The following is a 25,209-nucleotide window of genomic DNA, read 5'->3' as shown; positions in this document are numbered from 1 at the left end:
TGGGGAGATGACAACCCTAAGACCCGGAAACGGTACAGATACAGATGGATGCGTGTGTCTATAGCAGATTTTCAGAGTCATGGTCAGGCTCGAGGGACTGTGGTGCAAAGAGCCAATGGTGGTGGCTATACCAGCCATCCTAGTTAATATTAGAAACTGACCTCATTGTTATAATTCTCGGGATACCATTTATTATTAAATAGTTGGCCTGTAGCCATCATCATCTTATGAGCTGTGTGTGTGTTCTCTTACTTAACGCTGCCAGTAACTATGCAGAATTGTTGCTGTTCGTGAGATGATGAGGCCCAAAGATTAGAGAGATCTTGGATCTTGTCCAAAGTCACAAGGTAATGGACATCTCACTGGTCTATCCCTGCTGGTCTTATCCTCTTATAGTCTATAATCTTCACACAAAATCCCTTTTCATAACTATTAGATGCAAGGCTGACCATGCTAACCTGTACTTCAGATTTCGCAGTGCCTTCTAACGAGGTGCATCCAGTCCAAGCTTTTATCCCAGCTAGAAATTCGATGTGGCCTAGTCCTCGATGACTGGTCTTACACTCCCCTTTTCCTTGTCCACACTGCTGCAGCCACCAGGGGCCCTGTGCAGTTCCCATGGGACCCCTCTCATTCCCTTGGATCTCAGGGATGGTTCATTTTATCAGTCAGGTTTCTGAGTTGCATTTTCACAGCCTATTCACACCCCACAGAGTGTACGCCTCCTCTCTGCCTCTGAGGCTTCTGCCCTGCTTCTTTACTAGTGAATGGTGTGTCTTCCTTGCTAAAACATAAGTGCCATGAAGAACTAGCCTGTGTCTGGTGATTTGCCTCTAAAGGAATGAGGTAAGCTTGAGCTTTTCGCCAGTTCTGTGTAATTTCACAGAACAACTATACTCAAGTGTGTGATGCCAAGGGCTGCTTATATCCCAACTGTGTAATGTCAGGGACTTCTTACGTCTTCACGGTGTGGTATCACAGACAGTCCTTGTCCCTGGGTTTGACGTCAGAGCCTCAGTCATGGCGTCTGTGAAGTAAGGGCCTGCTTACCGTTTTCGTTCCGTGATGTCAGAGTGCGCTGTAGCCTTGATTGTCTGAGGCTTGTGCTTGGCAGGGTTCAGTCATGTTCTTACGGACTAATGAGCACTTACTGGAAGCAGATGTAGTTTTTTTCCCAATCTTGAAAGCCATAATCAGACATGAATTTTTGAAGGCAGCAGGAAAAGGGTGAAGTGGCTCATTGTTTTGTTTTTCCAAATTCATGCATTTCCCTTTCTCCAAAGCTATTTAGTAAATGATACTTTCTAAACAAAACAGTACCATTTTTATTCTTCCAACTAAAAGTTTTTAATTTGGGAATTTCTTAGTCTTAAAAACTTGTAGAGATTGAAGCTATAAGGATACAAGCTTCTACTTAAGTTTTTTCCTAATTGCTTAATTGCACCTCTAAATGAAGGGATAGTTCTGTGGGATAGTGTGTCATTTCACTGACCATACAAAGTCTGTGCCTCAAGCTCTCATTTTTTTATCAGTACTACCCACTGAAAAGACATGATATTTACAAACTCATGAGAGCCCAGCACCCTTGCCTTAGGAAATGATGCCCAAGAAGCCATTCAGACATTCATTCAAGTTGACCATGAACTTATTTTCTGTCACACATTGCTGTGGTTTGTTCTATTGTCTTACTAACCCACAAAAGCTCTCATATTTATTTAAACCCATATACTTAAAAATATTTTAAGGTATCTGAACAAAGATTGTCTGGGTATTTTTTTTTCTCTAACATCTTATTTTCCTTACTTTCAGGATTTTCTAAAATGCGTGCATATTTGGTGTGTATGGAGTTGTACGTGAGTATGGGTGCTTTTGTGTATGTGTAGGGAGGTCAGAGGTCAGCCTACGGACTCATTTCAGAAGCCACCTGCCTTCTCTGAGTCAGAGTCCCTCACTGAGACCTAAAAACCACTGGTTAGACTAGGCTGACTCAGCAAGTCCCAAGGATCCTCCTGTCTCCTCTCCCCCAATGCTGATATTACAAGGGGAAAGAAAGTGTGTGTGTGTGTGTAAATGAATTTATAAGGTGAGCAGCTAGCAAACGAAATTAAAAGAACAATAGCAAATAGCAGATAGTTAGCAATGCATCATCAAGTAAAGTATTCAAAACATACAGCAGAAATGAATGATTGAGAGACCAAGCAAAGGTAGCATCAAACCAGGATTTAGAGTACTGAGGACACCTCAACTGGGAAAGTAGCAGCCATGCTGGAGTTACTGACTGACTGTCCTTTCCTTGAATGGGCTTCTAGAGCGCCGGGTTCAAGTCCCAGCACCCACACAGCAGCTCACGACCATCCATGACTCTAGTTCCCTGGCATTGGATGCCCTCTTCTGGCTTTCATGAGCACAGCATACAAGTGGCACATAGACATATATGAAGACAGAACACATTGATACTGATACACTAAAATGATTTGTTAATTTCCCTTTCAAATTGAGGTAACTTGTATGGGAGTCAATGCAGAAGAAGGGGTTTTACATTCCTCATAAATTATGACATAATGGGATGTATCCTTATTAAAATCAGTTCTGACCTATGAAAGAGCCTGAGAGAATATCTGAACCAATAAGAGGAATGTCTCTGGTGACCTCTAGTTTTAGAGTTAAAGAGATGGTGGAGACTTCTATCCATCCCCTTCACTTTACAGATGAGAAGCATGAGACTGGTAGTTTGTGTCATGACTGATAGAGACTGAAATCTCATTGGGGATATTTCTATTCTTTGCATTCTCCACATAACTTTACTCGCACTCCAAATGTGGCAAAGAATGTGTGTACTGAACAAATATCCTGGATAGAGGTACTACATTATCAGATCGTAATTGGATGAAAGATATTTGGGAAGAGTATATCTGCCATGTTCCTAAGAAATAGTGTATTTTCAAACACCACTAAAAGATAACATTAATGAAAAATAGCAAGGAATCAAACAGCAATATAGTAAGCCATCAGATCTTCGAGATGAATAAAATAAATGAAACATAAACAAGAAGAAAATTACAGAATCTAGTATATGTTTTTCAATAATAACTAAATGTAAATGGTCTTAATTCTACAATTAAAAGGCAGACTGGATAGATGGATTAGAAGCAAGATGCAACAACATATAAGAAAGTTCACCTATAAATACATAGTCTGCAAGTGAAAGGATGGAAAGCGATAGTCCAAACACATGGAAGCAAGAAGGGTTAGCCACACTCGCAGGCAACAAAAGAGAGTTTCATGGAAAATCAGAATGCATAAAGGAGATTGCTGTTTATGAAGGGAAGGATTCATCAGAAGATAAGTTTAAATGCACTAAGTATCAGAGCATCTGACTTTACTGATGGACCTGAAAGGAGATCTGGGCTCCAAGGCAGTAGTAGCGTGTGAGCTGAGGATCCCAGTCTCTCTGGGACATTATCTGGATTTAAAAGGACCAGTTGGTTTTCTCTGATCACAGCAGGAGAACCTGCAAAAGCAATGCTCAGAAGGAAGTTTATGGCAGTGAACTCCTACACCATAAGGAGATCCCACCCTAGTGATGCATTCAAGTCTTGTAGAAATGAGAACAAACCAAACCAAAAACAATGATGATCAGGACACAAGCAATTGAAACAGAGCAGAAAAGAACACCATACAGGATCACAGAGGAAAGATGATTCTGTGCATTAGAACACTCACTGCCTTTCCAAAGGACCCAAGTTTGTCCCCAGGCCCAGCATCAGGCAGCCCAGGCCTGTAACTCTAGCTCCAGGGGATCTAACACCTGATCTCAATGAGCACCTTATGATGGGCACTCGTGCGCGCGCACACACACACACACACACACACACACACACACACACACACACACACAAAATCTTTAAAGAATTAAAGTTAGTTTTTAAAAATCAAATTGCTGAGTACTCAATTAGCCAAAAGATAAGATCAAATAAATGGGAACTTAAAAAGTAAACATTATGCTTAATGCTGCTGGGAACTCAGAGGATCATTGGGGGACTTGTAATTTTTAAAGATGTCTTATTACTCTTTAAATGATACATCTGTCTTGTGCAGGTGTATGCAGTTGCCCCCAGAACCGAGATGGAGGTGGCTGTGAACCACCTGATGTGTACTGGGATTGAACCTGGGTCCTCTGGAAGAGCCACATGTGCACTCAGCTACTGAGCCAGCTCTCCAGCCCCATGAGGGGACATTTGTAGGGGACAATGTTCATAATGTAGCAAATTTAGAGGAAATAGAATAATTTATGAACAAATATGACCTACCAAAATTGACTAAGGAATTTAAGAAGCTAAGTACAATAAAAACATGAGATTGAATGGTAATGTTTCCCAACAAGGAAGCGCACACTACAACAAATGAGAGAGGGAAGAAACCTCTCCATATTCATTCTAGGAAGCTAACATTACCCATTTACTAATGCCTGATAAAGACAGAACAGGGAAAAAAAACAGAAAACCATACAGGAGACTCTCTGGTTAAACAGTGCAAAATCCTTCACACAATGTATGCAAAGTGATATGAAAGCTGGTTAGGAAAAGCTTGTGCTGGCTGGCATGGTGAATGCTAGTGATCTTGACAGTCACAAGACAGCTAGGAAGAATGCTAGTTACCAACTAGGGCTAATGAGTTAAAGATACTCCAGGCTGCATAGTGAGATGCTGTCTCAAGAAATCAAAACGGGAACTACACCATAATAGACCTGGAATTATTCCTAGGATGCAAGAGTAGCTCAATGTGCACAATTTAGAAATGAGGTACATGAGTAAACATATAGGAGATCTAGACACAGCGTTTGAGAAAATTACACATCCTTTCTTGATGAAAAACATTCATAGAAGGATCATACCTCAACACATGAAGGTTGTACATGGCAAAAACATAGGTTATGTATTAAATGGAGAAAAAGCTGCAAGCATTTCTTATAAAGTCAGGAGTAAAACAAGGATATCCAATATCACCACTGTTCAGTTTTAGATACAGAGCTCACACATGAGAAAAATTATAGAGAGAAGTGCAGTCTCCTTTTCAGATATTTTAGACAGAAAAGGACTTTGCTGAGAGACTACCAGAATTGATGAATTCACTAGAGAGCATGTACATGATATATATGCATGTATACTGATCTATAGTATACATGATATGTATGCATGTGTATATATAGTATACATGATATATATATATACACATGTATAAATATCTATTGAGAGGCATGTACAAGATAATATGCAAATGTCAGTAGCTGTTCTGCACACCAACCCACACCTCACTAAGACAAACAAGAAATCCCGTTTCCTAACAGCTACAACAACTAAGTTCCTAAGAGCAACCCTGGTTCCTACTATTCACTACAAATGATAAGGGAAGCTGGAGACAGCAAAGGAAGGACAGTCTGTGCTACTGAATCGGGAAATGAAGAGGTCACATTACTCAAGGCATCTTGCAAATTCATTTTCTTCAGCCAAAAACCAGAACGATGAATGGCTAAAATGTGCTATATGTATATCCTTGGATGTTATTCAGCCCCCAAAAAAGTAAACTTCTGTCATTTGCAAGAAAGTAGAGTTGGAGTAGGTTACATGAGTGGTGACATGAGTTAACATTGTTTCATGTGTTGAGTGTTAAAAGATAAGAGAGAACCTGTATGGGGCCTAGCAGGGATGAGGAGAGGGTGGAAGAGTGGGTGGACATAATATGTGAGTATGTGGAAATATCAGTGACTCCTGTCAATTTGTACAATTAATATCTGTTAACGACAGGCAGGGTTTACTGTCTTTGACCTAGTGTGTTTCCTTGCAAAAACTTTTCCTAAGGAGAGATCATTTAATACTGGCAAATGTTGACATCCAAAGATATGTATGTGAATAAGAATTGGAAGTGCTGCTAGGGCTGAGGACACACTGCGTGGTTAAGATTGTCTAAAGTATCACACTGCATGTGCTTAATAACCTTGGGATAGAATTCGTAACCGGCTTTATCGTTAAAGATGTGTAGACTTGGGGGAAAAGCAATGTTTAGGTGAATGTGTAAGATGCTAATGTGTAACTTTTTACTTTGTAGTGTAGTTCTAGATGTGTTTTAAACAAAACAATGGAACTTATGAATATCACATTTTAAAAATATGCAAAACATATATATATATCCAGGTATTCCAGTGTATGTCAGTGTTAGCAACACCCAGACATAAGTGAGAAGTTCTCGAGTTTTAGGCCAGTGTTGCATATTTTGCAAGACCCTGGCTCATGTAAATGAATAAACAAACTAAAACAATCCTAAGGTTAAAATAAGTGCATTGTAAAAGAAAGAACTGTAAAGGACACAGTGAATTCTCAGGTACCTTCTTAAAAGCCAAGTAAAGGCAGTGGGTTTAGCTTTGTTGGCTACATGGAGGGGGAAGGATTAGTTGATCTCCCATACAGATCCGAAGTCCAGTTTGAGAAATTATTTAATTTCTCTTTCAGTAGAGATGCTCATAGATAATCCTAAATGCTAAATACATTATAATAAATTACTGTTATTGATGTGATTTACAGAATTCAAATTCACTGACTCTTGGATGGATCTTGTGCCTGTTGTGTTTACAGATTGCTACTGAAGCAATTGAGAACTTCCGCACCGTCGTCTCCTTGACTCGGGAGCAGAAGTTTGAAAACATGTATGCCCAGAGCTTGCAGGTACCATACAGGTAAGAAGCCCTGAAGAGTGGACCAGGGCTCTGAGGAGTTTTCTAGTGAGGATTCAGTGTTCGGGATTGCCTTTGCCAGACGGTAGAGGGAACAGAAAGAAAGCGCTAGAAGGAACACCTGAGACCCAAGCTTAGGCGGGGCGTCCGGGAAGCAGAGGCAGTGACTGCTGGTGACAATGAGGAGGAGAGACAAGAGGACAACTGTCAACGCCTCTGTGTCCAGTTGGGATAATGGCCCCACTGTTTGCTGGATTTGGGGTGAAGGTTCTCTGTGGAACATGAAATTGGGGGTGTTGTGAGACACTGAGGGGATCTCTCAAGGATGCTTCCTGTTCCTTACTTTCCTGAGGAGATCCTCTCTTCTCCCTGTACCCCAGCAGTATCGATGAGGACTCTGAAAAAAAGTGAACTAGGACATGAGCAAGCCCAACCTTAGAGTTTCAGCTTCTAGACCTTTCTGAAGGGTTTCCAAGCACCTTGACATAATCATGGCTGCTAGGCCCTTTTTCTGGGAAAGGTCTTCATTTGAAATTCCAGTGAATGGCAAAGACAAGAAGAAAGTTTTTAGCAGGATTGGAAGGTCAAAGGGCTGCTCCTTCCCACCCTGCTCCTGCCCAGGCCTCACACCCAAGATCCTTATTGTTCAGACATTCCTGGAACGTTCGTGGTTTGTAAGCCTCTCTGGCTGCAGACACTCCAGGGCTTGTCTCTCCCCACAGCACATTGTTCCTCCACTGACTGATGACGTGCACCTCATCTAGACCCCCAAGGGCAAGGACATGCCTGCTGCCCTGTCACCCACAGCTTGAGGGTGTTGGGTACATGTGTTGGAAAGGGAAGGACCATTCATTTGTTAATGTAAAGCAGGCTCCTCTCAGGGTTACAGGCCTAGTGAGAACCCGCTGAGGTGAATAGTCCTACCTTAGGGATGAAGACACCACTGAGCCTCAGAGATGAGGCAGTTTCCTAAGTTCACACATCTAAGTCAAAGGGCCTCGAGCTGTGTTCCTTAGAAATGGAATCCACTCTGTCACTGCTGTGTGCCCCTGCCAACCCATGGTCAGTTCCTTGAATGACTGAGAAGTGAAGTGAAGTGAATTTGGGTTCTCTTCATTCCAGAAATGCTTTGAAGAAAGCACATGTCTTTGGGATCACGTTCTCCTTCACCCAGGCCATGATGTATTTTTCCTATGCTGCCTGTTTCCGGTTTGGTGCCTACTTGGTGGCGCATAAAATCATGACTTTTGAAAATGTTATGCTGTAAGTATTGGGTTCTCAAGTATATAATTATTTGATATGTTGCTTTGTTACAAGCCTTTGAACCAATGAAATTTGCTGACACAGCAGTCTTAGATTTATAAAAATCCATCATCTCATTATTAAAGGCCAGAAGAACCTTGTGAAAAGTGACCATTTTAAAAGATCTCCAGCCAGGCGATGGTGGTGCACAGGTTTAATCCTAGCACTTGGGAGGCAAAAGCAGGTGATCTCTGTGAGTTCGACAGAGAAATCCTGTCTTGAAAAACCTAACCAAAAAAAAAAAAAAGTTTAATATATGAGGAAAATTAACTGTCCATGTGTCTTATTTAGTTGTAGTTTTTAAAATTGCAGTATATTTCTTTAGCCTATGTATAGAGTCCCAAGAAAAGGAAATGGGGGATTCCCAGTGTTCTGGAATAGTCTCATGTTTTATGTTTCTCTGGGTTCACTGTTTATGACATAATGAAATGGATATGGAGAAACGCTGTGAGGGGTCACCAGCAGAGCAAAGGGCCTGTTAAATGATGGGCTGGTTCATGATGGGCAACATCAGCTTAGCAACAGTCTTAATCAAATGTGGTGCCTGTTAAAGCAGAAGTCTCGGGAAGTGTCTAGGCATAGATACTGAGAGTTGGATTTGATGTCTCTCTGGTCCTTTCTGGTCTGTGCTGTGATAGTTGTGTCACAAATGCAGATGCCCCTTAGCAGCTGCGTGGCACGACATGTAAGGAGATTTTTGCCACATACTTCATAGGTTTTGTGAGAGTATGATGCCATTCCAGCAGCCAGGCACTGGGCCTCAGTGACACGGAATGAAAAACGTCTATCTTGCGATGAAGTCAGTTGTGCTGTCTGAGTTGGGCATCAAAGCTCTCATCTGACCTCACTTCTGTGTTAAAGGCAGCTGTAGGTAGTTGGCTAGGGGGCAGGTCGGGATCTTCCTCTGTGTGTGCTTTGACTGGCAGCAGCCTTGTAGGAGAGGGAGGGAGGGAGGAGGGGGGAGAGAGAATACACAAGTGAAAATGAAGGAACATCAGAAGTACAAGACCTCCTGAGTCAGATACTCCACCCGAGCACAAAGACTTTTCTGGTTTTCTTCTTGACTGACGTGAGTCCAGACCTAGACTGAAAGGGTTGCAGGCCCCGCTTCATCTTTCAGACACAAGTGTTTGCACAGGTCAGAGAGAGATGAAAGAACTGAGCGTCTTGTGCCCAGTCAAGCTGCCATGTGTGTGGGGGCGCTTTGTGTAACCCTTTTTTGTTTTGTAGTTATTTGAGTTGTTCTTCCAAGTTATGAATTGGTTGTTGCTTGCACTCTGATTTTCAATAACTCTAAGTTATTTATTTATTTATTTATTTATTTATTTTTGGTCTTACGAGACAGGGTTTCTCTGTATTGTTTTGGAGGCTGTCAGTCAAGCCCAGCCTCGAACTCACAGAGATCCGCCTGCCTTTGCCTCTCGAGTGCTGGGATTAAAGGTGTGAGCCACCACCGCCTGGCCTAAGTTATTTTTTTAATATGTGTTGTTTAAAAATGAGAGAAATATCCATAAAGAACATCTTTAAGTAACACACTTTGTCCTCTGGGCGCATCGGTTGCTTTCGCCGTCACTGTGATAAAATATCCTGACAAAGGCAACTTAAAGAGAGTAATCCAGGCTTACCATCTGAGGTCTGAGGACCTACAGTCCATCATGACAGAAGGTATGGCGGCAGGAATGTGGTCACGTCACATCAACAGGCAGGAGACAGAGAATGAGCCGGAAGTTAGGACAGGATGTAAAACTTTGAGGCCCGTCCCCAGTAACCCACTTCCTCCTGCGAGGTTCCAACTCCTAAAAGTAATACAACCTTCATGTTCGAATCATAACACTGGGTACCATTCTTCCCTAAACCTTAAAATATGCCAACGAAAAAGTAATGAGTAACTTCCTTAGTCTGTTCCCGTAAGTATGAAGGATATCGACATGAAGATACTAAGTCACAGCCATCAGTACCGCAGTCGGACACCTGCTCCGTTTAAGGGTGTTCAGAAAAAGGCTGCTTTTTTGTTTTGTTTTTCAACTTTCAAACAAACTCATGACCCTATGAAAGGAAACAGAACAATCTCATGGTGGTCTTTTACAAAGAATGTGAGCGGCGTGCCACAGCTGCCAGACATTGGTGTGTGGCAAGGGACAAAGGTGAGGACTCAGGCACGGCCTCTGGGACCTGGGGGGCTGAAGTGGACTGTTGTCTGGCCTGCCTGGGGAGGAGCAGGTGAGGGCATCCTTCATTCTTGTCTGAAACCCGTGGTCCGTAGAGCTGTGTTCTAATCCACTCTGGTAACGGAGGAGTCCTCCCGGAAGCCAGGTGGCCTACTTCCTAAGGGTTCCCACTGACAGTAAAGCAGAGAACCCAGAGTTGACTGCGGGCTGCGGGAACGTCACTCTCTTTTCCTTAGGGAAGTTGAACTTGGGGGAATCAGGCCAGCTCTTTGGTCCTTCATCTTTTGGTGTACTTGTGCCGGGGCTAAGCGGGCGGTGAGATGTGTTATCTAGGCTGGCTCTGGAAGGGACCGTGGTGGTGTCCTCAGAGTTCGTCTGTTTATTTTCCTCTATGCAGAGCAGCGGTCACCCAGCATCCTGCTCCTGGCTGTAGAATTGGCAGCTTGCTTCCGCAGCAGCCATGATGGTGGGCACATATTCTTTTTCCTTGTGTCTCAGGGTATTCTCTGCTATTGTCTTCGGGGCCATGGCAGCTGGGAATACCAGCTCATTCGCTTCTGACTATGCCAAAGCCAAAGTGTCGGCATCGCATATCATCACGATCATGGAAAAAGTCCCTTCCATCGACAGCTACAGCACCGAAGGCCTGAAGCCTGTGAGTTTCCTTTCAGTTACGTCATCTGCCAGCTCCATGGATAGAAGTAGTTGAACATGAAATCTAATAAAATGTGTGCTTTTTAACATATTGACTGCAATATAAAAATTTCCACTTTTTATTTTATTTCATTCAATACTTGTGTATGTTAAAATCCAGTACACAGATAAAAATATCTTCTTTATGGGCAAATTATAGAGGAAAAGCTTTATTGCATTTGTGTTATATATTTGGATGATGTTAATGCCTTGGCATAAATACATCAATTTTATTTTTTTAAGTTTTTAAATTCCATTTTTATTTAGTTGCATATGTGTGTGGATGTTCACTTTGCACAGTGCATGAGGTAAGAGGACAACTTTAGGAGTTGATCTCTCCTTCACCATGTGGATCCTGGGTATTGAACTCAGGTTGTCAAGCTCAGTACAAGGTCCCTACCCACTGAAACGTCTTGCTGGCCAAGGCATTGATTCTTTTAGAGTCTGTTTATTAAATCCTGTCCTTTTGAAATGAAGGTTAGCCTCTAGAATTTCACTACATTTGTCTAAGCACTTGGCTGGGGTCTTTTTTTTGCTCTCCCATAGGCAGAACCCATGAGCATGTAGGTTAGAACTTTCATTGTTAGGATTCCTAAGCCCTGGAGTGCCTAAATCATAGGGGACTGAACTAGCAGGTCCTGAGCTTTGAGAGCTCGGGAGCCTATTGCTCCAGACTTTAGAAGCCGGTGACCATGGATACTAGGTGCTCACCTTAGGTATTTATCGCTCTAGGCTTTAATCACCAACTGCCCCGGTCGTTTGAAACTATTATAAGTCTCCCTGGCCAATGGCAGTGAGCACCAGCAGCACGCAGGACTCACTGAGTACTCCAGCTGCTGGGCAGGACTCCAGCGGTAGGACCCTTGGCTCCTACAGCAGGAATTGCTCTCTTGAGCCTATGGTGGCAGGACCTTGGTCCTCCAAGCTTTGCAGTTCTTCCAACAGCAGGGCCTAGAGTTCCTCATCTGTAGCTCCACGGTCCTCATCATCAATACCTCCATTTCCCAACCACGTCGTCCTGTAGACCTCTTCAGCTTCCCTCCCCTGACACCACAGTCACCGCTCCACTGGCCTGCTGCTGTCTCTCTGTGTTGTCAGACCAGTCCACGCTGCCAATGAGAAAGCAAAAGTAGGAAGCAAAGAACCATCTATCAGACTATACTGACACTCATTGCGGACCTTCTGCTGGGCCGTTGGCACTGGCACTAGTACCACCAGCGACTTCCCTGCTGTCCTGTGTGAGCATGCTTTCTGGAGATCCTTGGGACTGCCACAGCAAGCTGTTTGAAACAGGCGTGGCAGGGAATAGTGCTTTTCCCCCATTGAAACTGCTTTTGCATCAAGCAGCTAATTGCAATACCTCTTTCTTCAGACATCCATGTGTTCCATGAAGCCACAAGGGCATGAAGGCTGCTCGTGCAGCTGTGAAAGAGGCTGCTTAGCTGATAGCCTTCTGCTCAAGGAAGCCAGATAATTAGAGAAGTGAAGGCAGAGTGTTTAATGAGTTCACTAGACCCAAGATACATGATAAAAGTGTGTTATTGGGGAACAACTCACACAGATAATAGTAAAGAACCGCCATGGTGTTCCTGCTCCTGAAGATGCAGTCTCTGCGCTTCCCATGGTGAACCGCAAACTGCAAACCAAGAGAGAGTGCCCGCCCTGGGCTTCCCTACCTACAGATCACATCCCGCACCTGAAGCCACGCCCAAAGGGGTGTGGCCATTAAAACATTCACTGGCAAGGATCCAAAGGGTGGATACAATAATGACTTAGTACTCAGCACGGCTAACAGTACTTAATAGTATTTAACAGTGCTTAAGACTCACCCTAGCACTCAGGGAAAGGCGGGACCTTTTGATCTGTCTCAGCTGGAGGGAGCTAGGGTCAGCTCTACCTTGTTTTAGCACTGTCAGAACCAAATTGACTATTGCTGTTTCCATTCTAGAATTGGTTGGATGGAAATGTGAAATTTAATGAAGTCGTGTTCAACTACCCCACCCGACCCGACATCCCCGTGCTCCAAGGGCTGAGCCTGGAGGTGAAAAAGGGTCAGACATTGGCCCTGGTGGGCAGCAGTGGCTGTGGGAAGAGCACCGTGGTCCAGCTGCTCGAGCGCTTCTACGACCCCATGGCCGGGACAGTGGTGAGCACACGTTCGCCCTCAGATCATCTTAGGTTTCGTCATCCAGATGCCTGGGCGTTATCAACTCTTGACTATGAGCCACGTTTTGTTTTCACATCTTTAAATAATTAACCCCACTGAGAAGCATCTTCCAGCTGAAGTTTGGTGTGTAAGCTGTACCACCAGCCCTAGACACCTTCTCCATCAACAGTACTCCTCTGTTTCCCTTCACGAGGAGCCTACTTACCACCCAACTCCCTTGCCTGAGAAAGGCATCAAAAATTAAAGAGAAATAGAAAAGGGGTCTAGGAGTGACAGGGAGATGAAAACCAATTACTGTGTTTCAAGAAGGAAGATAAGTCAGTGAAGACCGGGGATGGGGGTTGGGAGGTGGGGGGGTTGTAGCAATGAGCTATGCCTTATCTTATGCTTGTCCAACTAGCTCTTATAACGTATTGTAACCTGCTTCTCTTCATCTACATTCTGCCTTGAGGCGTTTTACCTTTCCTTCATTCTGTGTGTCCTACTTTCCTGCCTCTTCCGTGTCTGGCTGGCTGATGGTTGCCCACCTGGCTGGCCCCGGGCATCTCCCTCTTTTTTCCCCTCCTTCTCCCTTTACTCTCTGTCTACTTCTTCTCTCTGCCTGGCAGCCCTGCCTACCCCCTTCTGCCCAGCTATTGGCCATTAAGCTTTTTATTAGACCAATCAGGTGCATTAGTGAGGCAAGGTAAAACAGCAACACATCTTTACTTCATTAAGCAAACACAGAATAAGCAAATGTCACACATCTCTACATCATTACGTAAATGCAGTGTAAACAAATGTAACACACCTTTCTTTGCCTACTTAAAGTAATGTTCCACAACAGGAGTTTGGGTAAGATGAAGACTGAGAAGAATGATGAGATGAGATGGAAAATTAATGGGCTATCCCCAGCACTTCATACTCTGAGTAAATGGGCACAGACGGCATAGCGTGCCTGAAGGATGGTTGGGAGGAAACATGGAGAGTTAGGGGAGTGTGGACCATGAAGCAGCCAACACAGAAAGAAGTAAGTAAGAACAGCCGTGGGGTGGCAGACACTTGAGCCAGCAACCTCAAAAGGAGAGAGATGGAGGCCCAGAGAGACAGCTCAGCAGTCAGGAGCACTCACTGCTCCTATAGAGGATCCAGGGCCAGGTCTAAGCACATGCATGGTGGGCCTGTAACTCCACTTCCAGGGGATACGATTCCCTCTTCTGGCCTACTTGGCCTCCTGTATGCACATGGGACACATATGTGCCCTGAAACACATACGTGTAAATAACAATGAACAAAGTAAGTATTTTTAAAAGAAAGAATCCGAAGCATTCTTTGGCTGTGTATTTAAATCAGTGTTGTGGGACACAGGAAAAAGTGCAAAGAAACAGAATTTAGAGCAGGAAGCTGTTATTGTGCATGCAATTTTATAGGTTGTCCCGTACTCAGAGCTGACAGCTGCCCAGAGAGAAGAGCAGTGACCCAAACGCTGATGCCCATCAGCTCCAAGGGACCCTGGCTGCAGTAATGACAAAGATGGGGAGAGAATTTTCAATTGCCACCCATGGCTTTTAAAACCTCTACACAGTGATTATTCAAAATCGGGCAAACTTCACTCAGTTTATTCTGTAAACTGTGCAGATGCTTTGTAGCTTTTTTTTTCACTTCATTCAAAAGTTTTTGTTGAGTTCTGGTTTTGCATTTTTGCGTTTTGTTATTAAAAATTGAGCCCAGAACTCTAATAAGCCTTCATTACATTCAGAGCAATCTGAGGAGATAGTGCCAGCATCCAGAACTCTGAGAAATGCCCTCAATAAGCTTTTATTATACATATATGCATACATGGAAGGGGTGGTCATGGATTCCTGTGCACACACAGAAGAGGACATCGGATCCCTTGAAGCTGGACTTAAGGGGGTCTGTGGAACTCTCAAACTGTGGATACTGGGATCCTAACTCTAGTCTTCATAACGGAGCAGCAAGGGCTCTGAACTGCTGAGCCACTGCTCCAGCCCTCCTTTCTTAAAATTTTTGAGACAGGGTCTCTTGTATGCCACACTGGCTCTGAGGATAACCTTGAACTCACGATCTTCTGAAGAGTGCTCCTTTCTCAGCAACCGACTCACAAGCAAGAGCTTCCTGACTGCAACCTGGCCTCCCTCCTGTCCAGAATGCTGTTCAAGTACCCGGATTCACATGGACTTGAAAGTCCCACAGCCTAGCTCTAACTTGATTCCGCTCCTGGCCTGGCCTTTCTCCCCTGTCCAGTCTGTCCCCACACACCACAGGCAGGGTCTTTTGTCCCCATTAGACACAGGTCACAGTGATGTCCTCAGAGCTGTTGTGACGCTAAAGGAGAGAGTGTGTGCATTTTGCTTATGACAGAACTTAAATGTCCTCAGTGCTTGGTATTTTTACTCCGTTTCAGAGTGTATGTGCATTCAGTAATACTTATATTTGCAGCCTGTGATTACTGCGCCAGTGAACAGTAGATGTAATACTCCATAGCCGAAAGAGCTAACCATTTTGATTAGCCCTACATTATCCTGTACCAGGTTTTGCTTTGCTAGATAGGCCTTTGCTTGGGCTAGGTTCTTGGGAGCAATTTCCAGAAATCCCCCAGAATTCCTGGGTCTCCCATCAGCTCACCGATGTGCCTCTACCACAGATGCTGTGCCTGACTCTGAGTCTGTCTTATATTCTGGGCTCCCAAACGTGTCTTCCTTAGAGGAAGGATTCTTTAGCTAATATTGGTTTTAAATTGTTTCCAAACCTTGCGTGTTTTACAATTATGATCAGGGCCAAGAGTATTACTGTATTTGGTGATGTGTATGTGTACAAATTCTCTAAGGCTTACTGGGGTCATTCAGATTTGCCTGCGATTCTGACAAATAATGTGTGTTTTGCCTCCAGGGATGTAGACATCGAATGAATTTCTTTGAGGCCTATTTCTTCAAATTTCCATTTGTAAAATTCAGTCCTCCATCTAGCAAGATCCCTGTTTAGCTATGTTCTTATGTGAATTTCTTGCTGTGCTTGTTTAGAGATAGGATTTTGCTACACAGTCCACAGTGAAGATGGGTTAACCCTTCAGTCTTCTATCTCAGCTGCCTCAGTGTCGGGGAAGTAGGCTCCCACTGCCATGCCTGTCACATCTGTTTATGCTTCTCTCCATCCTTCATTTTCTACTGTGACTTACTAAAATGTTTAGAAAGCCAGGAAAGCAGATGCACAGAGTAGTTTCCATGGCAACTGGGCTGGGTACCAGCAAGGTCCATATAACTGCCTTCTGTCCATATAACTGCCAGTCTCCCAAGCATGCCTATGTCAAAGATCTACCATAGTTCTGGCCAGTGCTCTCCAAGGCTTTGGCCAGTCACAAGGTATACAGAGAGCATGTATGAATCAGTACATACTTATCACTGTTGTTTGGCTATCCAAAGCTGAGGTACTGGGGTCTTCCTCAGAAGCCGTTAGCTGCTCCCTTACTTGAATGCCAAAAATTATTTTGCAAAGATCTCTGTTTAGTTAATATATCTGTATCAGAAAAAGGTTTTATCAGGAAATCTGTAAAGGGGCCTCCCCAGCTCCTGCAAATCATCTAAGGCAGTTCTCAACCTTACTAGTGCAGTAAACCTTTAATACAGTTCCTCATGTTGTGCTGACCTCCCCCTAACCATAGCGTTATTTTTGTTGCTACTTCATGCCTATAATTTTGCTACTGTTATGAATTGTAATGTAATTATCTGTTTTCCAGCAGTTCTTGGGCAACCCCTGTGAAAGGGCCATTCCCTGGGGTCTCAGATCACAAGCTGAGATCTAGGGGAGGGGTGGCCTTTCCTTTCCAACTCTGAATTCTTCCATACACCTGCCTATTTGCCCATCCTCCCCCTCCCCCCCACGGGTGGGGGGAGATTGGGACTCTTTTTGTTATAATTTTTTTAAGATTTATTTATTTTTTATTATGTATACAGTGTTCTGCCTGCATGTATATCTACATGCCAGAAGAGGGCACCAGACTTCATTACAGATGGTTGTGAGCCACCATGTGGTTGCTGGGAATTGAACTCAGGACCTCTGGAAGAGCAGCCAGTGCTCTTAACCTCTGAGCCATCTCTCCAGCCCCGGGACTCTTTTTTTTTTTAATTTATTTATTACATATACAGTGTTCTGCCTACATGCCAGAAGAGGGCACCAAATTTAATTGTAGATGGTTGTGAGCCACCATGTGGTTGCTGGGAATTGAACTCAGGACCTCTGGATGTGTAGCCAGTGTTCTTAACCTCTAAGCCATCTCTTCAGCTCCTGAGATTGGGACTCTTAAGAGACAAGCTGTTCTGCTTTTTTTCTAGGTCATAGTCCCTTCCTCCAACTTCAAAGCTAGCAGAAGCTACCTCAGAATAGCCCATTCCTGTCCCCCTCTTCCACAGCTAAGAACCTTAGGAATACATTGTTTGCACCAAGATAATTGGGATAATTATTGTATTTTAGAATTAGCCAATTAGTATCTTTAATTCTTTGTGCTACTTTAATGCCTCTTTCACAAAATACTTTCACAGTTTTGAGGGATAAAGACATGGGTAATTTTAGAAGGAAGGTCATTCTTTGCTTATTACTGCATGAGACAAAAGCTGAGGTTAAAACATGGGAAATGGGGTATTTCTCCAAAGTGCATACTTATGGTATTCCCTGAATGAACCTTACAAATCCAAAGTAATACAGGCAAACCTTTCAGCTCATGGGAACCCCACAATCTTAAAGAATGATTGTGCTAAGTCTGAATCACGCTGGTGCTGAAGTTGACCTGTGAACCCTTGCTCCCAGTTTCTAGATGGCAAAGAAGTAAAGCAACTGAATGTCCAGTGGCTCCGAGCACACCTGGGCATTGTGTCCCAAGAACCCATCCTGTTTGACTGCAGCATCACCGAGAACATCGCCTATGGAGACAACAGCAGGGTCGTGTCCCAGGAAGAGATCGTGAGGGCGGCCAAGGAGGCCAACATCCACCAGTTCATTGAGTCGCTGCCTAACGTATGTCTCTCTCCAAATTAAGATTATGAAAGAAAGCGTAGCAGCCAAAACATACTCCACATGTATACGTAGATCTGGCCACAGTTTCCCTTACCTGTCAGGTGTTGAGTTTACCTGATCGTATCAGTCCTTGTGAGGAAGGAATGAAGTGTTACACCCCCTCAGGGACTGTCCAGGAGGAGGCTTAGTATCGAGCCAAGGCTTGTGGACTGGAGGCATCACCCCTTTGGAGAGATAGTCCCCATTTTCCAGGGCTTCATGGAGGGCCAGGAGGCCATATCTGTCTATGTCTTCTGATTCCGCCAAAGAAACGGTCGTTACTATCTCTCCCCAGTCTCCATTTCTATCCCACCCACAACTTCGAAGCTCCTCTACAAGCTTCAAGCCTCCTTGTGGAGTTAGGCCAGGCTGATAGCTGGACCCATACCAGAAAGACAGCTCTCTAGTCAGAGCTGAGTCATTGAGAAGACCCTGTATTGTACAGTTTCTTACCATTGTGAGTTTCATGGGCCCCAGGCTATTCTTAGGATGCCGATTGTTAAAATGTTCTCAGGCTGTTGTCCTGTGGACTACCTCTCACTTCCTCCTGTAAGTTATTTTAATTTTATTGTTTTTATTCTGTGTGTATGGGTGTTTTACCTGCATGTATGCCTGTACACCATATTTATACCTAGGGTCTATAGAGGTCAAAAGAGGACATCGGATACCATGGGACTGGAATTAAAGACAGTTGTGATCTATCACGTATGTGCTGGAAATTGACCTGGGTCCTCTGGAAGGGCAGCCAGTACTTTTAACCACTGAGCCATCTGTCCAGGTCTAACCCAAACAATATGCCACCTCACATTATCACTGATTATGTTACTTATTACAGGAAATGCCCTCTATAAGCTAACATTAAAAGCTTCAAGGCAGCCAGGCAGGCAGAGACCTCATAGAAAAGAATGGCAAGATGGAGCGGCCCTAACTCTTCCTGAGTTGTAGCTTTTTATGTGCTTCCTCCCCAGATACCGTCTCCTGCTGAGCACATGACCTGGAAGGAGGTCTGTCCCCTTCCCCTCCGCAGTGTAGTCCAGCCCTGGGTGACTGACTCTTGAGACCGAAATGCTCAATGCACAAGTCTGCAGACCCCTTTACTAATGAGATTCACTGTTGTCAAGCTTGAACCATCACCTTAGAGGCTGTTATAGATGCAGATTTTTCATTCCCTACATTAGCACTGCTGAATGAAAAAAAAAAAGAGCAAGAACCCGGCAGCCAGTCCTGTCTATTTGTTATTTAAAGCCCAGGAAATAGTGACACAGAATAGAAGACACAGCAACGTGACTGTGGTCTCCCACAAGGACCCGCTATTCTGGACTTCTGGTCTACCACTCTGTCATTAAGCCCTGTTCTATGAGCATCTCCTGCTGACTGGTTAGTCCTAGACTTACTCTGCCACAGTGTGTCTCCTCCTTCCTACAGGGGTAATGGCATCATCCTCTCTGCTCCCCAAGGATCACTGCTGAGTCAGTGCATTGTGGTAGCCTTGCACACACCCAGGGCAGGACATGGCCGAGTGCCTGGGTTCTGGGGCAGCTGTAGCTCAGGGGTAGATCCCTTCCAAACATCGTTCCATCCTCACCAGAGCCTGCCTTCTTCACAAATGCAGACCTTGTTTTGCCCACCACAGAAATGGAGTTGCCAAACAAACAAACAAACAAAAAAAAAAGTGGCACCCTTATGGTGAGCATGGATTTTACAGTCAAATTCACAAGAGTCAGAGCTGTGTTTGTGGCTAGTTCTAACCTGCCAAAGGCCCACAAATAAATAAGGATGTGTGTTTTCTGGTTACATATGCTGTCGCATCCTCTCCTGCTTTCTGATATTATACAGTCTTTTAGCCCATGTCTCTGTCATCATATATCATAATTTGTGACAGTTCTCGGCTGTTGAGATTGATAGGGGAACCGTTTTAGGAGATTCTAGAATCAGATACAGAAGGATCTGTTTTAAGCTTAGTGGGATTCCTGGACACATTAAAATCATTTAAACACTGGAGATAATTCAATAGGAAGACACCAAAAAGCTAATATTTAAAGGATTTCTTTGCTCAGTTTAAAATCATGCAGAGGGTGTCACCTACTGGTGACAAGATGTTTCTGTTATTGTAACCAGCTGTTCAAATCATTTCCTGTCTCCTGTCCATCTTTGTTACAAACACAGTGAAACCAGAAGCTGCAAGATAAGGGAATTGCTATCTTCTTGCAGAGAAAAAGTTGGGATTGTTTACATTAAAGCTTATAACTTAGGGGCTCAAATATTTGCTTTCAAAGAGAGATTTAAGCCTACCAACTAGAGCTTTTTTCCCCCCTCTGGCTACTTTAGCTGTCTGTGAGCCTATTTTCAGCCTTTGAAACTAAATTTATTTAATTATTCTATTGACTGTAGCCATGCTGTGTTTACACTTTGTCATCAGCTCTGTTTTCAGAACAACCAAATTCTGTTTACAGAAATACAACACCAGAGTAGGAGACAAAGGGACTCAGCTGTCTGGTGGGCAGAAACAACGTATCGCCATAGCGCGCGCCCTCGTCAGGCAGCCTCACATTTTGCTTCTGGATGAAGCAACGTCAGCTCTGGATACAGAGAGTGAAAAGGTAAGGATGTGAGGTGACTTCTTTCTCTTCCAGGGCAGATAACGCTGAGTCAGTAGCTGAGCGTCACCCTGTTGGCTCCCAGTGGAGTTTAAACGTGCCTGCAGCTGGGACTTAGGAGACCTGAAGTGATGAGGGGGAACTAGTCTGGACCCTCATGCTCCATGGTGTCTGTCTACAAGCTGCATGCTGGCAGCAGCTGCTCCTGCAGGCGGGGTCTCTGCAGCAGCCTGTGAAGAGCTGAAGTCTGGCCGTGCCCTAACACACTTGCTGCTGGTGCCTACGGCTGTGATGGCTTTGGTGATGGCTCCAGCTTCCTGATGCTCTGCGGAGCTGGCTAGAGAACTGCTTTAGGCGTGCTGTGTGGCAAGGCCTGAGTGTTTATAAATGGTCGCATGGACGCTACTGACTGCCCTTACCTTGTGTGTCTCAGAACTCATCCAAACTGGGGTCCACTTCTCTCCTGGTGGGACTGAAACCTTGGTTCCGATTTCTGCCCCCTTCCATCTCCAGCACCACGGTTGAAGGGCAGAGTAAAAGTCCTGGGGCCTGTCATGGAGGGCACTGTGGGGAGAGGACTGCGTTTGCCATAAATCTTCTGTGTGGCTGTCCACAGGTTGTCCAGGAAGCCCTGGACAAAGCCAGGGAAGGGCGCACCTGCATCGTGATCGCTCACCGCCTGTCCACCATCCAGAACGCAGACCTGATCGTGGTGATTCAGAATGGCAAGGTCAAGGAGCACGGCACCCACCAGCAGCTTCTGGCACAGAAAGGCATCTATTTCTCCATGGTCAGTGTGCAGGCCGGAGCAAAGCGCTCGTGAACTGTGACCATGTAAGATGTTAAATATTTTTAATATTTGTATTAACACACAGCATTTAACCAAAGCTTAAAAAGGTGAGCACTGTTGAGGGTAATTCTGTCAAGATGACAGTCCTCAGAAACTTCGTAATTTAATCAATTAATATTGAAAAAATGTCATTTAACTGGGGCAGTGTTTTTAATTGCATCATGTGAAACATAAAAGTACTTAAAAGAATTTTTAAAAATAAAATGTATAATTTTGTTCCAGGTTTTAATTTCACCCCTACTTTGTTAAATGATTATGAAGGTTTTTTTTTAAAAAAAAAGCACTTAAATATTCTATAAAGTGCCTATAAAAACTAAATTTTCATATAACTGGAGTCATCTTGTCTGTCATGTGTATGAATTTATATATTCTCCTAAATGGTATGCTGCAAATAATTTCAGCTTTCAGAAAATGGATTTTAAGAACCTGTTTATTTTCTGTGGATGGTTAAGTGAGTTAAGTAATTTCCATTCAGGATGCCTTTTTATATGAAGCCAAACAAAGCTACCTGTTTAGCTGCTTCCTGGACTTGGTCTGCTGGATTTTATATTGCTGTTGCTGGTGGATCTCACAGAGCAGCAGACAATTTTGGGAAGTGGAGGGAGGTATAGTATGAAGTATGAATTGTTCAAGAATAACTTTTACTGCCCTAATAATGAGCTCTTCAATGACTCTTATAATTTTGTAAATTTAATTACTCTGATAACACTGTTACTGGTTATTAATCTCTTCCAAAGCTGGCCTTTCTGATCAGAGACATCTAAAATGTGCTATGATTTTCAGGCCATCATGGTACAAACACGAAAGCAAGAAAAGATCACAGAAGCTTAACCCTAACACAGGGTAAATGCAAGTAAGAATCACAAGTTCTAGGGCCATATTTATAGGTAATTGGTATCTTTAATATATAAAGTGCTCATAAAAAGAAAAAATCTGGGGCTGGGAAGATGGCTCAGTGGTTAAGAGCACTGACTGCTCTTCCAAAGGTCCTGAGTTGGTTTGCCAGCAACCATATGATGGCTCACAACCATTTGTAATGAGATCTGGTGCCCTCTTCTGGCCTGCAGGCATACATGCAGACAGAGCACTGTATACATAATAAATAAATCTTAAAAAAAAAAGAAAAGAAAATCTGTGAGCAAATGAAATGATATGATCCAGTTGTTCCCAATGATAAATGAATGACAAAAAATGTTCAATTTCAAAAATAAAAAATTGCAAGTTAAAGTAGCTGACTTGCTTAGTAATACCCTGGTAAATAGAAGGTATCTTTTCTTTTCTTTCTTTTTTCTTTTTTTGCAATATCAGATGAGTGGGTTTTTAAAAGGCAGTATATACATACAATTGGGTATTACTTAACCATAAAAAACAACAAAACAAGTCCAAGCAACATGGAACCAAAGGCACTATTAAGTAAGTAAGCCCAGGCACAGACAGACAAATGCCACATGTATCTGCACGTGGAAGCTCTCAGAGTTGATCTGGTAGAAGCAGAAGGCAGATAATGGTAACAGGACAGAAAAGACTAGGAGGAGACGTGAAGGTTAGATAACTCCATAGCAAAACATACACTTCTGGGTGACAATAATGCATTTTATAAAGAATCATGAGGGAAGTGCAAATACAATCCCATACAAAGAAATGATTAACAGTTAGGAAAAGAAAACGGCAATCACCAGATTGGATCATTATACATCTGTGTATCCAATTATACTCCATAGATACACCATTGAAAAAATGAAAATAAAAAAGATGTAAACCCAGAAGTCAGAAGCAGAGGCAGGGGATTCTTTGTGAGATCAAAGCCAGCGTGGTACATATTAAGTTCCAGGCCAGCCAAGAGTATGTAGTGAGACATTGCCTCAAAAACAAAAAGCCAAACCAGCCAACCAAACCATTTAACAAAGGTTCTTTCCACTGTGGTCTAGCATCAGGGGTCAGACGGCAGGGCGAGGGCCCAGAAACACCATCATGGTTCTTTGTCAGGACAGCATCTAGCAACAGTGCTACCGTCTGATGGGAGCCGATCTGCAGAAACTTTCCTGTAGGAACTGGCCAGGTGTGCGGTAGGACCCCACCTAGGAACCCAACACAGGCCCACGTTCTGGCAGGAGCAGGGCAAGCTCACATGCCTGTCTAGCTATCCAGCCATGGGTCAGTGGAGTCATCTGTAGACAGCGCCGTGCCGTCTGGGTGCTGTGGGTCACCTCGCTGTGCTCAGCCCTTCATTACCAGGAGCCCTGCTGTACATCTAGAGCACTGTCAGAAGGCAGGGATGAGGGAGGACTAGGACTTATCAAAGGATGGCTCTTGTGGGATGTCTGGTACCCAGAGAGATACTTCCTGGTCCCCTAAGGTTTCAGAATTCTTCTGTTGTCTGGGGTTCTCAGCTCCCCAGATGAGCCGACTCTAGCTTCAGGAATAGGAGTTAACAGATTTTGAAGGTACTGAGACAAGGTTGGGGTCTCCGCCCTTTGGATTGGAGGCAGCTGGCCTCAAGGTACTGTCTATGTTCAGGGCTACACACAGAATCAGACTGGGTCATGGGCTCTTGGGGCCCAGGGCAGCAGAGCAGCTCTCCTTGGCAGCTGCTGCTCAGTCCAAAAACTTCTGGATATAGAGTTGGGCCTGGACCAAGCAGGGGTTGGAGGGAACAGGGAAAGCAGGCCTCAGGAGAGTATCCATATTGAGTGCTAGGCCCACTGAGAACCTAACTGTGTAATGTCTTACTCTGGGCGGCACTGGGGGCCGCCAGAGACTGGCTTGATGTGGAAGGCATAGGACAGGAGACAGTGGCATGGTACTCAACAAAACTGTTTGGGTCTTGAATTTCTTTGAGATCCTGGCAGAAGAGTTTATAATTATCAGGTAGGGGCCACCCAGGCCCAAGCTAGGCTAGGTCTGTCAGTCAACTGAGGCTCTCACAGACACAGTTAGATTTTCCTGATGGTATTCAAAGTGGAAAACATATAATCTCCCAGGGAGGCCAAAAAACAGTCTAGCAGCCATGGAAAACCATCAGAGGTGGAAGCCAGGAACCCAGTGGAAGTCTGTCCTGAGTGGCCAGGGGTCTGGTATGAGTCCAGCTGGAGGGCCTCTTTCTCGAGGCTTACTGCCAGAGGAATCATTAGCTGCGCTATTCTGATTCGTGGTGGTGTATACACACATGGGGTTCCCACAGCAGGGCCTCTCAATAAATCCACCAAGGGTCATGCCCTGAGCTACCATCCGTCTGCTGCCAAGGGTGTGCATTGGTGAAACCGGCTGCCATCTGTATCGGGTTACCAAGGGCTCTGCCAATGGCACCTGCCACGAGGCACGCCAGGAGCAGAGGAAGAGAGGGCCCATTTGGGGTCTGGTGCAGACAGATAAGGCCGAGAAGCAGATGGACAAGGCGTGGCAGACTGCCATTCCAGGGAAATGCTGGGGGCCAGGGGAGCTGAGTGGAGAAGAGTCCAGGGACCGTCGGATGCAGGCCATCCTCCAGGGAAATCTGAGAATGTGCAGAGCGAGGCCGCCAGGGTCAGAGGCTCTGCTGATGGACACCGGACAGAGTGGCGTGCTTCCGAGGCCAGGATCCCTCAGCCACCACGCCGCCGAGATGAGTCTCAGGGTAGCCGGTTCCTAGGATTTCGCCCAGCGCCTGAAGGTATCTTTTC

The 25,209-nt window shown here is 44.4% G+C and overlaps 1 protein-coding gene and 1 pseudogene across 3 annotated transcripts in view; one reads left to right on the top strand and one right to left on the bottom strand.

Moving 5' to 3' along the window:
- The window catches only part of LOC101833290 (multidrug resistance protein 2), a 65,133-nt gene extending 42,324 nt beyond the window's left edge, over positions 1 to 22,809 (top strand). For 2 of the 3 annotated variants that reach the window (XM_040735818.1, XM_040735819.1), the window contains 7 exons: positions 6,630 to 6,730; positions 7,850 to 7,990; positions 10,696 to 10,852; positions 12,839 to 13,036; positions 17,858 to 18,064; positions 20,557 to 20,703; positions 21,317 to 22,809. In XM_040735818.1, coding sequence (XP_040591752.1) covers positions 6,630 to 6,730; positions 7,850 to 7,990; positions 10,696 to 10,852; positions 12,839 to 13,036; positions 17,858 to 18,064; positions 20,557 to 20,703; positions 21,317 to 21,523 — 1,158 coding nt within the window. In that variant the 3' untranslated portion in view covers positions 21,524 to 22,809. Of the gene's footprint in view, positions 1 to 6,629; positions 6,731 to 7,849; positions 7,991 to 10,695; positions 10,853 to 12,838; positions 13,037 to 13,891; positions 14,067 to 17,857; positions 18,065 to 20,556; positions 20,704 to 21,316 lie in introns of those variants that run through there. The other variant, XM_040735820.1, reaches the window with a different exon arrangement.
- A 1,149-nt stretch (positions 22,810 to 23,958) lies between these two features.
- Positions 23,959 to 24,821, bottom strand: LOC110343501 (annotated as a pseudogene).
- Positions 24,822 to 25,209: the final 388 nt, after the last annotated feature.

Source organism: Mesocricetus auratus, unplaced genomic scaffold (genome assembly GCF_017639785.1).
Source record: "Mesocricetus auratus isolate SY011 unplaced genomic scaffold, BCM_Maur_2.0 Super-Scaffold_100051, whole genome shotgun sequence".
NCBI lineage: Eukaryota > Metazoa > Chordata > Mammalia > Rodentia > Cricetidae > Mesocricetus > Mesocricetus auratus.
Note: the sequence above shows the minus strand (reverse complement) of the source record. Positions and strands in the feature narration are given on the sequence as shown.